Genomic DNA, 13,505 nt, shown 5'->3' with positions numbered 1-13,505 from the left:
GGGAATGGAAGCATCTTGTGGGGGCTGGGGTCTGGGCTGCCCCAGAAGCAGCACCAGCGTTTCTCAGCTCAAAGCTCACACCAAAAGCACTTCTGGTTTGGAGAAGAATGTAATGCTGTAGTGGTTGCAGGTGATGTGAGGCTAATTGGGCTTGGGGCATTGTGTGGGCTTTGGTTTGCCCTTCCTTCCTCCCCCACTCCTTCTCCTTGCAAAATATTTAAGTGCAGATTTGAGGATCAGTGAAAAGCTGATGGCGTATAGAAAATTAAAAGGCTCTTGTATTTTGTGATGGTGATGTTTCACAAGGAGGGGCAAAAAAGGACAGACTTCAAAAGAGTTGGCCTTGTGTTACTGTTCTCTCATGCAAATCTCTGGAGATGATTTTTGAATAAGAGGTGAATTTAAATTCAGACAGTATAGAGCAGGAGAACTGGCCAGATTGAGAGAGGGTTTTTATGCCGGAATTTGTCCTATGATTCTATAGCGAGTGATGCCCTGCACAATGATCCTGTCCAGGAAGGATCATGAGAGAGATTTTTAATACAGTAAAGGAGGGGAGGAGAATAAGGTCTTTAACCCAAATTGAAGTGTGTGAAATGTCCTGTGGCTGAGGCTAAAATCTGTCATCTCCTTCCTGTTAGGAAGTAGAGTGCTATAAAAGTGTGTGCTTTTCCTGCATTAGGTTACTGTTGATGGTTTTCCCCAGGAGTGTAGTGGAATAAAATGGATAGCAGTATTTGCATACCGTTCTCCCTCACATGCTTATCTCTTGGTCATGATTTTTCTTCATGGCTTTCAGGTACTACCGGTGGGTGCAGCTGTGGCTCTGTGGGGCAGGTGCTGCTGGAACCTCTCCTTTGCCTTTGCTGCTACCTGCAAGTTCCTGTTAGGATTGTGTGTTTGTGTTAGCACACTCTGCATGTTCTTTCTGTGCCTGCACTGTGTGTTTGGGGAAGCATCCTGTGGGTGCCTGGGTAAGCGGATTTTGTCAGCTGTGGTTGGTAACTCAGCTTTCCGTGGGCAAGAACGCCTCCTGATATTTGTAGTACTCGTGGCTATGGCACACTCACGGACTGCGGGGTGTTTAGCATGTTGCAGATACTGTGCTATCTTCTGGCCTGGGGCCTGCAGGTGCCAGGAGGGCTCTGTTTCAGCACTGACTCCAGGCAGTTCTTGTGTCTGGGTGAAGCTTGCTGGTAGTGTGGGCAGTGCTGGGAGCTTTGGTGGTGGAGCAGAGGGGGTGGAGCGCTGCAGCTGCTCTATAAATATACCCAACAGGCTGAAATCTAGGGACTAAAAGATTGGGTTGCTATGGTGATTGATCTGAACCAGATTACCTGTGGGGCTGTTCTCACAGCATGTGCATGTGTGGTGACTGCATGATCTTGCATGTACAGCAGGCTGCATTAGCCAAGCTTTTGGCTGAAGCAGGGAGGAGAGAGGAAGCAACACTGAAGGGCTGACATATGGCAAGGACGGGAAAATCTGTCACTATAGCAACCAGGAACCTGAATCAGTCCAGCTTCACTCCGTGATACTGCAGAAAGGTTCCCATCTGTGTGCCATGATACTTCTGTTTGTGGAGCAATTCTGGTCATTTTCAGTTTATCTGTCAGCACTCCTGCCCATGCTACTTCCATTTTGCTCTTGACAACTAATGTGGAAGCTAAAGATGCTTGACTGTGTCAGTTCTGTTTTCAGAAGGCAAAGAGATAATATTACTTAGTAGGAAAGGAAGAAATCTTTTATTTATTATAATTATTGAGAAGGCCTTCAAAATAAGTCTTCTTGTATTGCCAAAACCTGTTTTCCCCATTCATTCTTTAATTTTCTTTTATCTGGTTTGTTCTGTCCTTTCCCTGAAGATTTATTGATAGATGAAAAGTGGAAATAGTTGGGGTGTATCTGCTGTTTTACCTGTAAGCAACTCTTACTGATTGAAGTGATGCATGTGCTCCAGGGCAGATGCTTTTAGAATTTGCCTGCAGTCCTGTTCTCTACTGGGTGATTTCTTATGCTTGGAGCTATCCCCATAGCATTTTGCAGAATCACACCTATGTTATAGGTTAGCCATACTAGATAAATATGTCACTGTCTGTTTAGGTATGCTTGCAATTCTTTGAAAATGCTCTTTTTTTTTTCTTTTTTCTTTTTTTTTTCCTCCAGAGTGCAAATACCTTCTTAGGAGTCACAGTTTTGGCATGCACTGCTGCCTTGCCAAGGTGCATGGTAACACACAAAGCAGCTGCACCAGTATAGCAAGTCCATCCAGTCAAATTTTAGAAGTTGTTCATGTTCTGTCAGATTCTGGAGAATGGGAAGTGTTCTCATCTCTGCTGTTGTCTGTTTCTTGTGTTAGCAGAAACACTGTAGTGTCTGGATAATAGCAATAATGAGGTTCTTAGAATGTTGCATATTTTAAAGTATCAAACTATTTGCAGTGTTTTATATAGTTAAGCAGAGGAAGTGAAAAATGGCTCATGTGAAAAGAATACTGCCTATCTGCTTCTTTAAAAGCTTAGTACAAGCAAAAATAGCATGTGGTATACCAGAGATAATGTCTGGCATCATTTGAAACACACTTGGAAGAAGAAGTAACCAAAATTTCAGTGGTACAGATTCCATAAAGATTATTAAAATGTCTAAAAGCTACGATGAACAGTTCATGCTGGGCTTCAAACCATATTGTTTCCACCTCAGCAGTGAGTGGAGTTCCTGCCCACACAGGTGAGGTTGGCTGGTCCTGAGGTACTCACACCTATTTCTCATAGCTTAGCAGATAGGTCAAGGTGTGTGATGTGAGAAAAAGAAACATAAATCAGTCTAAAGGTGGGCATTGAAACTCCTGGCCCTATCTGTGTTTGTTTCAGTGCTCAGTTTAGTTCAATTGGTGAGCCTTGAGTTCACAGAAAACAATGCACTAAGGTCAGGCATAGTGGCTATTAGAGCTGAACTCAGTACAGACCGTCTTGGCTGAGAGTAAATAGAAATTCAGGATGTTCCAAGGAAACTAAAAATTTAGTTCTTTTTGGACGTGACTAGAAATCTGGTTTTTCACAAAGTGAAATTCCAGTGAACCGTAATTTATGTGGCTTCTGTCCTATAATTTGTTCTGTCTCCTTCACAATTTCCTCTTTTTTCTCTTACAAATTAATGTCCCATGTATGCTCATTATTCATCAGTGTGCAAATTGAATTGTATGATGGTGATTTATATTCTAAAGGTATCCATGCACTGGTGAACTGCGCAGTATGATCCTTTTACCAGGTAAAAACTGGAGGTAATGAAAGGAGAAGCCTTTCTGGTCCCACCTTAAAGCACGGAAGAATTGTAAGGAAAGCAGGGCTTAGCACGTTCCTGTTAGAAATTAATCTGTTGTCTTCATACCATTTTTGCAAGCAATGATGTAAATACCTGCCAGGCATCGTGCAGGTCAGTGTAAGCCTGGCCCATCAAAGCTGGGAGCCTCTGTGTGAGGAAAACAACTGCAGCTGACTGTGGGGAGTTGTCCTTGGCTGGATGCCACTTATCCACCAAGCCACTCTATCGCACCCCTCCTCAGCAGAGCAGGAGGAAGAAAATAAGATGGAAAAAACCTCGTGGGCAAAAGTAAAGGCAGTTTAATAAAGCAAAGATTACATTCATAGAAGCAAAGAAGCCCAAGAAATTTTATTATCCACTTCCCAGAAGCAAGTGCTGTCCAGCCATTTCCTGGGAAGCAGAGCTTCAGTAGGCTTAGTGGTTGCTCCAGAATATAAATGTTTTAAATAATGGATTCTCTGCCCTTCTCCTCTCTCTTAGGTTTTTCCTGAGCAGATGTGATATGGGATATCCTTCTGGTCAGTTGGGGTCAGCAGCCCTGGCTATGTCCCCTCCCAAGACTTTGCATATTCCCCAGCACTGCTGGGGGTAAGATATTGGAGAGGCAGCCTTGATGCTGTGCCAGCACTGCTCAGCCATAGCCAAAACACAGATGTGTTGTCAGCATCTTTCCAGTTACCAGTACACAGCATATCACTGGGAGGGCTGCTGAGGGGAAAATGACCTCCATCTCAGCCAGACCCCATACAGTGACACTAGTTAACACTTTGTTGTATCAAAGTTATTCTTAGACTGAATTGCTTTGTTCCTCTAGATTTGTGTCTCTAATAAGAAGACTCCTAACAAACATTGAGGGCTCCAAGGGATAGATGAAATAGGATAACTTGCACAACTCATTAGTCCCAACTCAACTTGGGACTAATGCAGGGCATGGCTCTGACACAGTTTAGATGACTCTAAATCGGTAGAAAGTCTGCTGTGGTTCTTTCATGCTGCCCTATCCATTGTGTGCTGTGGTGCTTTTCATGAGTGTGTGTGTTTGTTTATATACGCTTTTATTTCTGGGAGGATTTTAAATTGCAGAATACCATGCAGATTTTCCTCTAAGAAGTTGTGCTGCAACCTAAAATGTGGGTGTTTGGGGGAATTTTTAAATGCAGAGTAATGCCAATAATAGAAGTGTTTGTTTTTTTGAACACTTTTTTCATGTCATGGTTACTGGTAAGCCGTGGTTTTGTGCTGGTTCTTGCTTTTTGTCTTTGTGCCTAGGCTACAGTGCCAGCTTTTACTCGTGAGTATTGCTGACAGCTGCTACAGTGGGTGGGTAGTGTTAGTTCTCACCAACCCGTTCACCATCCATATAAGTGCTTATTTCAATTTTGGTGTTGTCTGAGACATGATCTGTTGGTGCAGTATTTTTCTGTGGTGGGCCTTCCCTTCTCTATTTTTCTTCTTTTCTAGAGATGAAATAATAGGAAGTCTCTTCTCAAGTGCTGCTTGAGGATTCAGCCTTCCAAAGGCTACTTCCAATATGTTTGCAAAGAGAAAAGACACTGCACAAGACCTTTTCAGAGAAAGCAATGTAAAGTTAAAGCAGTTTGAGAGAGAGAAGAGGTTTTGACATATCAACCATCTTAGAGTCAAGATAATTTCTTGGTTCACGTCCAAATTCCAACGTAAAAGAGGAAAAAATGAAGTATATCTTGGTTGTTTGATCTATTTCTGTCCTAATGTACTTAGTCTCTAAAATCTAGGAGGATGATTGGAAGGATGATAGGAAATCTCTTAGAAAGAAACTACCTCTGTATTGCCTGTAGAGGTGCTGTCTGTGGTTCTGTGATCACCTGTGTTCAGTCAAGTCTTCCAGATTCCCTTAACTGTTTTCTCCTACCTTTTCTTTGTGCCTGCACAAGCATTTGTGGGGTCACTTGGTGAACGAAGTAAAAAAAAAACCTTTGTAAAAACAAAAACAGGGAGGGAGAAGAAGGGAGGCTGTTAGGTTTAGTCTGTATCAGTTCCACAGTCTATTTTGCCCTGTAGCTGCACAAACTCTTCTGCCAGCACAGGGAACGGAACGATACTGGCCTGAAAGAAAGCTTTTGCCAGATAGGGAGGGGGAGGCAGGACTGGGATGCCTGTTTGTGTTGCCTTATACAGATCATCATCTGTGGTGTCTGGTTCCAAGCAGGAGTAGGAAGACGAGTTCCAACAGATGCTGGCGCAATACTCTTCTAAGTGGTGTCATCAGCCATTGCTAGATCTCTGAAGAAGCCAGAGATTGAATAGAGGAAGGCAAAAAACCTACACTTGGTTCTAATTCTTCTACCTCTTGCTCCGATCCAGCAATAAATCATCTTCCCAAAAAAGCCTTTGTCCTCTTATGTCTGACTGTAACTGTTGTGTTGTTAAGTATAGTAAATCAATAAAGGTGGCTCTGGAAGCCCTGGCACATCTGCATCAGTCTCATCTCCCTGGTACTTGTGTTTAAATAGAAAGCAGAAATCGGAAAGTGCTCAGATCTTTTTTTTAAAAAAATGGACAGAAACTTCAGTGTTTGATGTCAGTGGGTTGTAGCTTCAACCATCCCAGGGATATTGTAAGCCCTGCATATATTCCTTGTACTTGTCTGCTCAGATATTCTTGAAATTTCATGATTTCTAAGACCTTCATAATGCATACCTTGCTAACTTCTTTGCAGAGCTGTGGGACACATGTGTAGGGAATTGCAGTCATAAGACAAATGCAGTGTATTTTCTCCACCTTCACTGAGGGGTTGGGTAGCCTCTGTTTTTGAGGAAAAACATCTTTGGTTACCACTAAGTAGCAGAATTTCCTTGAAGTCATACTTCTAGGTATGCCCCTGTCTGTGACTGAGCAGTTTGTTCTTTAAAGAGTTCTGGGGAAAGCCATTTGGAAAGAAAACAGATAAAGTAGTTCTTCAAAATGGAGACAAAAAGGACCACTTGATATCCCAACTTCATCTTGTTCCTCTTAAGTTTTTCTGTGCCAAGATATTTGCAGAATATCAAGGATCAAGAGCTTTTCCAGGACAGATTCTACAATGTTTTCAATAATGTCATTAAAATCTAGAAACAGAAACTTTGCTTCCTGTGTCTGTATTTTCTCTGTTGTTCAGAGAAGATAATTTACAACAATATTGCTGCTCAGAGAAGATAATTCATACTGCTGTTACTTAGGACTTTACAGTATCTGTAGTTGAAGATGTACTAAAAACATGCCACAGTTTCACAAAGTGTGGGATTTTTTATGTGTGAGGCTTTAAGTTTCTTTCAGTTTATTACTCCTTTAATAGTACCTACTGACTAGTATGATTTTCCTTTTTTATAAATTGCATATGTGCTTTTTTGTTCTTACTGTTGTAATGTTTTTGTGTTCTTACTGCTGTTTGCAGGGCTAATGAATAAAATTTCCCTGCTGTGTATGTGATATGTTTACATCCTGCCTTAGGATGTAAACATGAACTGAAATGGAAACCTTATTCTGAATATGTCCCCAAAAGCAATCAATTAAGTTTTTAATGTAAAATAACTCTTATTAAAAAATCCATTGGAATACTTAGAGACTTCTAGAATACTCTGAGTATCTCTGATTTTTTAAGTTTCTGAGACCTTTCAATTTCAGGAAGTTTCTGTTTTCAGGTTGGTTTCAAACACTGTAGGGAACACTGTAGTGTGAAACTGTATTCCTTTTTAAAACTTTTTTTTCTCCCTGTTCTTTCCTGAATTCTGTGAACTAGGAATGGTGGGATTGGAAAGAATTATTTTCTGGATATCTATTAAGCATAATTATTGACAAGTAGTAATGCTGCAGTATAATCTCAATTTTACCAAGAAGATCTTTCGATCATAAAGTACTCAGAGAAATTTGCTGCAGGAGGCATGGATATCAGGAGTAAGGAGTGAAGTTAAACAAGATAAATGGAACTGAATGAAGTAAGTGAAAAATTCAGTGTGCTTTACAAGATGCACTTTTGCTATTGTAAACTGAAGTTCTGTAGAACTGCAGTTCTGTATCTGCACAGAAAAGGTGTTAGAGATCATAGTCTTTGGGAATTGTGGAGATCATTCCTGCTGACAGCCATTTGCAGGTTTGGGAAGGTGGGATGCATTTTATCAAATTGGATTTCTGGTGTTACCCCTTTGTTAGTTGTTCTGTTTATCCCACAGCTAAAGTTCAGGTTGTGGTTTTTTTTCCTTCAGTCTTGCCAGTTGAAGCTCCCTTCCCTCAAGCACTCTCAAGATCTTATGGATTTGCCTAAGCAATGCACAAAGCATGTGATGAGTAGCTCCTTGGCAGTGGTAGGCAGCTTTGTTGGTCTGTGTTCTCCCATAGAACAGAATCGTAGCATCATTTACCTTGGAAAAGACCTCTAAGATTATTGACTCCAACCATTAATTCTTGAGATACTCTTGTACTTTTTTTGTGTGTTTTTCATCTCTCTGCTTTTGTGGGCATATGGCTGTGTTTTTGTACTCATGAAGACAGAGATTGTGGATGACCATGACTGCACTCCACGAACGTGGAGGCTTTTTGGGAATATAATTAAGGTCATTAAGTTGCTTGTATGTATTGGGTATTCCTGGTTGTGCTTTTGACACTCTTGCTTTTCTTGCTTATAGATTGGACTTGGCAGACTGTTCCAAGCAGATTCTGTTCCCCAAGGCAGCGATCACGGCTGATGGGATAGCTGACCACTGGATCAATGAACAGGAATTCCTTGAGATGACATAGGGAGGGGCATCGAGCACAATGGTGCAGAAAAAGAAAATCTGCTCTCGGCTACTTGACTATCTTGTGATCATTGGAGCCAGGTAATGTGAAACAGTCTCAGCAGAGCTTTTGCTTGGGCAGTAGAGTGAGGATAAATAGCCTTGTATCCACTGATGAAATCTTCCTGATGCTCAGGAAGTGCTGTCTGAAATGTGTGCAGAATGCCCCCCTAAGGGGAGCACCTGCTTGAGCCAGGGCACTTCTTGAAAGATACTAGTGTAGTCAGAATTTTTTAACTTGTGGTCATTAGACTTCTTTTCAAGGGTCTGTAGAGAGTGACTAAGAAAAGCTAATTTAACTATCACTCTCTGGTTTTCTTTGTATCTGAACTTTGCTTCTACTGGCATCAGGACAAGGGGATTCACAAATTGAAAACACTGAAAGCTAAAGACAAGTAAAATACAAGTTTTTTACTACTTTTATTACTAGTAATGTGCTAGCAGTAGAATAATACTACTTTTCTAGCTTTTGAAATGTAGTCTATAAACTCAGTTAAAAAAAAATCTGAAACTTGCTTTACTTGGCTGTTTTTCCCTCTAATACTTATTTATCCTCACAGGAATGACATGAATGCTTTCTTGTTTTAAAGTCTTATTAATAGATAAAATGTTATGCATATTTACTTAAAGCACATATGAAATGAAGGGTTGATGTGTTCTGTTTGTCAAACATAGAGGTACTCAATAAATGTTATTTTTTCCTTATTCAAAGTTTATGCAGCAGCCTTCTGCAAATTCTATGTAATGGATGTATCTCAAAGTCTGTTTTGCTTTCATTTCTAAATATCAGTGGTTCATGCACATCAGCCTGTTGCTGTACCTCTTGCTTTCTTTTCAGAATACTTTGAATGCAATATTTAAATAGGCTGAGTGGAGGAAATTACATAATCCTGACTAATAGTTATTTTATTATTGCATTTTACGGACTGAATGCTATAATAGTTAAATACTTCTTACTGTCTGTAGAAAAACAACCAAATTTTCTATATGTGTCACCAGCAAGGAAGAGGAGGGAGAAATGTTAGCTGCCTCCTCCAGTGAAGCTTATAGTGTCTGATGTTCTCACTTAGAAATTTGCTACTATCACTTCTGGACTCCTACAGTTCTCTTGCTTTTTGCCAGCCCGTGCTGGTTAGGCTGCTACTGCTGTCTTGTTTGGCACTTTGGCAAATGCCTATGATGAAAGATGGAGCTGACTGAAACAGCCTCTCCTACAAAGCCCTTAGGAGCTCCATGTGGCCTTTACTATTACATCTTGTTATCCACTGTGCACAAACAGCAATACTTTTTGGAACTGTTGGGTTCAAACTTTCCCAATGTCTGAGAAAACTCTGTCCTTGTAGCTAATATTACAGCAAAGGCACAAAGTGGTGATACATGCACTCGTACTTTGTTGATGTCATTTTTTGGACCATTTGCTGCCAAATAGACTCTCTAAATAGTAGCAGCATTATTTGACATTTCTTTTTCAGCAGATGATGCATTAGTTGTGTCCATTAACGTATAAAAGCATTTTAGTGTTTCTCTTTTTTTCATACAGTATTTCGGTATCTAACTTTACAGGCAGTATAAATCTTGTTACCAGTTTTATTATGAAAGCATATTTACTTGTTTTAAATAAAATATTAGTTTGGAAGAGTTAGTCAGCAGAGCTATTTACACCAGTGATTTTCTTTGTAAATTGTGAGCATTCTATTACTACTTGTTTGAATTTTTTCACATCTCTTATATGAGAAAAGCAAGTGTCATTTGTATTTTGAAATAGGCAAAGGTATAATATCTTGAAAGAATCTAGTGGAAAATTAGGAAACAACAGTTTTGCCTTTCTGTCTTCATGTTTCTGTGGTGATTTGTAGTCCAAAGATTAGTGAGTCACAGTGGTAAATAGCTGTGCATATTACCATGCAGTTTTTATATAAATTACACTTTAAATCCCAATTTGAAAATCAAACACATATGTTTGTGTGGTTGCTAGAACTTTTAATGAAAGTGGTTTTAGGATGAGGTCTATATCCCTCCACTGTTGATCTGAGTTCTTGTAAATTCTTGCTTTCCCAGTTAGGAGTTGATACTGGATTTCTCATTTAATTTTTCATCTTGTTCATAATGGCTGAAATCTAGGAGCTTTTCCTCTGACTGTGTATTTGGAAAGGGACAATGTGTTTCCTACTGAAATGTTGCCCAGAGACCTGTGCAGTTCAATTAATTTTGAAAATCAAAGTCAGAGCAACTGGACAATACAGTGTTCTCCTGGGAACAACATATTCCTGGAAGGCCTTTTCCTAATCAGATTTGAACAGGCTCCTTGCTAATGACTGTATAGACTTAAACTTCTTTACTGAACCTTTCTGCCTTGTGCTACTGAGTGAGCTTTGTGGCTTATGACTGAGAAGCTACTTTCCATGGACAGTAGGGAAGAGAGGGAACAAAGGTGAAGCTGAGTCCACAGGCTCTTGGCACATTAGTGGGAAGTTTGCAAAAATATTTATTACTGGTCAGCTATGTATGTGTTTTTTTGTTTGCTTCTTTTGTAGGCACCCCAGCAGCGACAGTGTTGCTCAGACTCCTGAGCTGCTGCGGCGTTACCCTCTGGAAGACCACGCAGACTTTCCCCTCCCGCCCGACGTTGTGTTCTTCTGCCAGCCTGAAGGATGCCTGAGCGTGCGGCAGAAGCGCATGAGCTTCCGCGATGACACTTCCTTCGTGTTCACCCTCACGGACAAGGACACGGGGGTCACTCGCTATGGAATCTGCGTCAACTTCTACCGCTCCTTCCAGAAGCGAGTACCCAAGGAGAAGGGAGAGGGCACGGGGGGACATCGAGCTCGAGAGGGACAGAAGATCCCTAAACCTGGGGATGCATCAGCACCGCAGGAGGAAGTGGGCACCGAGAGTTCAGAGAGCGGTTCTTCGCTGCAGGCCCCCAGTGCGGAGTCTACCCCTGACGTGAATCGATCCCCGCGCAGCAAGCGCCTGGCCAAGGGCAGCCATCGCTCTCGGAACAGCACCCTGACTTCTCTGTGCATCCTTAGCCATTATCCCTTCTTTTCCACCTTCCGTGAGTGTCTGTACACCCTCAAGAGACTTGTGGACTGCTGTAGTGAGAGACTGTTGGGCAAGAAGTTGGGCATTCCGCGTGGGGTGCAGAGGTATGTTGAGAGGGAAGAACTTTTTTCCTCCTACTGTTTGTGTTCAGTGCTGCAATTTATTTGCACAGTAAATTGTGGCTGCAGATGTGGTTGCAGAAGCAGCCAAACGCCAAGGGTTGGCCTTTTTCACTGTTTTAACCCAGGTTCACAGTAGGAAAAGGAAATTTTTATAACAATTTTTTTAAAACTTCTCTCTCTGATTCTGTAATCTGGTATGATTTTAATTTTTGATGCACCTAAGGAGGCGCTACCCTTCTGATGACTGAAGCTGAGTGCTTATGCTGCTACTGTTGCTTTGGCATTTAAGCTCTGTGGCAGTATATGTCAGGACTGATTCTCTGGGAAATTAGAAGCAGCCAAGAAATAACAGAGAGAATTTCTACTTGGGGCAGGAGGGAAATTATGAAAATGTGCTTAACAAGCTTATGAAACAGTCTGAACTTCAGCGTGGGAGAGAAAAGACTAGAGAAGCAGGATCAGCTGAAATAGGTCAAAGTACAATATTTGAAGGAGAGTGGGAGGAGCGGTAGAAAACAAAGTAGTTGTCTAGGAAACATGGGAATGGTTGTTGGTAACAGTAAATTGACAGGAACGTGGTGTATATTTAATGTAATGTAGGAATTGTAAGGTATTTGCTGTTGTAGTGTTGAGTATGTAACAGAAGCTGTTCCACTGTAGAGTATGGAAGGGACAATATCTGTATGTATTTCAGCCAAGGATGTGCATCTGTGCTTCTGTGCCTGACACCTTCGTTCCAGGATGGTGTTTTCCTTTCCAATGTGCTAACTGAATAGAAAAAGTATGAAATTAATCTCTGGAGGAGAAGGGGATTATCTTCAACAGTTTGAGAGACAGGACTGTGAGATAGTACATAATGTGAGTTAAGTAGCTTGGTACACTCAAAATTTAACTTCTCAAAAGCAAAAAATGACAGGATTATAATTATTTTAATTTTTATCTTTATAAGCTCTTTACATTTTGTATGAAATGGAAAATGTGTCCCATTTATAGAGCAGTGGCCTACTTCTTGGGCTACTGCCCTGGAATAGTTCTAGGAGACTGTTCTGGGCTAGTATGACTGCATTAGCAGATTTATCACTTGAATCCACTGATGGAGAATAAATTATTTTGTCAGAGCAAAACTTCCCCCCAATGGAAGTAAGTGTTAAGGAATACTGTTTTGTCACTTGGTTTAGCCTGATAATTATTGAGGAAAAAACACCCCACTGAATTTCATGGTTTTCCTCAATTTGGTGTTTGAATGACATGTGGTATTTGAAAAATTTGCTCTTATTGGGCATAATTCTTAAAGAGAATAATCAAGTGATAGATGAGGATAGCAAGAGACCGAATACTGAGCATACATCTCTGGGAAAAGTAAAGCATCAGGTTTGAATTACCATGTGGTTTTCTAGTGGTGACCTGGAAAAGTAGAATGGTTTTGAAGTGGTGGCAGAATAAAGGTGAAACTGAACCCTTACAGCTGGCAAAAGTGGAGCACACCTCTTAGCAGCCTAATGTCTTATGCATGACAAGTAGCTGAAGGAAGAGTGGAGGATGAGAAGCATTACAGTTCCTGAGAGGTGTATCATGTACTCAGTGTAATCTCAAATTGCTCTTCTTTTGAGCCATCCAAATTTCTCTAATTATTCTGTCTTTGTGAAGCCTCCAGTGTTATAATCTTTTTTCCTTTTCATTATTTTTTTTTAAAGTTGTGAACTGTAAGATAGAATCTCCAATTTGAGCCCATAGCTTTCTAGGGGATCTGTTCCAGTAACTCAAGGTATTTATTAGGCTGCAGTTATTTGGAGATTGAATACAGAAGGTTTGCATCCTTCACTGTGCTACAGGGTAGAGGGCTGAAGTGGACAAGACTCTGTGCTTCCCTTGTCAGACCTAGTTTTGAGTTGTGAAGCTCTGAAGGCCATGAGCAATGCTGTACATGCTTTTTGGCCAGCCTGTCTGTGAGCTGCAGGTTTGCAGATTGCCAGCTTAGGGTGTGGAGAACTTGCTGCTTGTTTTGCTAAGGTACCTAAATGTTTTCTACGCAGCTTTCTGAGATTTAGCTGAAATAGATCCATTTTCCCATGGGTTATTCAGCTCTTAAGAATGATACATTGCAATTTAGGACAGAATGATGAAGGGTATTTTATCATGCTAAAACATCTGGGAGATCTTGGATGTGGCATATTTTTATTATCTCAGGTTTAATTCCTATTCTTGCAAAGGTTTGTAGACTGCTAGA

At 40.9% G+C, this 13,505-nt stretch overlaps 1 protein-coding gene across 25 annotated transcripts in view; it reads left to right on the top strand.

Annotated features, from left to right (window-relative positions):
- The window catches only part of MADD (MAP kinase activating death domain), a 68,917-nt gene that overhangs the window by 5,890 nt on the left and 49,522 nt on the right, over nucleotides 1-13,505 (top strand). For 24 of the 25 annotated variants that reach the window (XM_054634149.2, XM_054634148.2, XM_077180080.1 and 21 more), the window contains exons 2-3: nucleotides 7,962-8,153; nucleotides 10,646-11,260. In XM_054634149.2, the coding sequence (XP_054490124.2) occupies nucleotides 8,092-8,153; nucleotides 10,646-11,260 (677 nt within the window). In that variant the 5' untranslated portion in view covers nucleotides 7,962-8,091. Of the gene's footprint in view, nucleotides 1-7,121; nucleotides 7,275-7,961; nucleotides 8,154-10,645; nucleotides 11,261-13,505 lie in introns of those variants that run through there. The other variant, XM_077180058.1, reaches the window with a different exon arrangement.

Source organism: Agelaius phoeniceus, chromosome 6 (genome assembly GCF_051311805.1).
Source record: "Agelaius phoeniceus isolate bAgePho1 chromosome 6, bAgePho1.hap1, whole genome shotgun sequence".
Lineage (NCBI taxonomy): Eukaryota > Metazoa > Chordata > Aves > Passeriformes > Icteridae > Agelaius > Agelaius phoeniceus.
The sequence above is the reverse complement of the archived record's forward strand: the minus strand, read 5'-3'. Positions and strand labels throughout refer to the sequence as shown.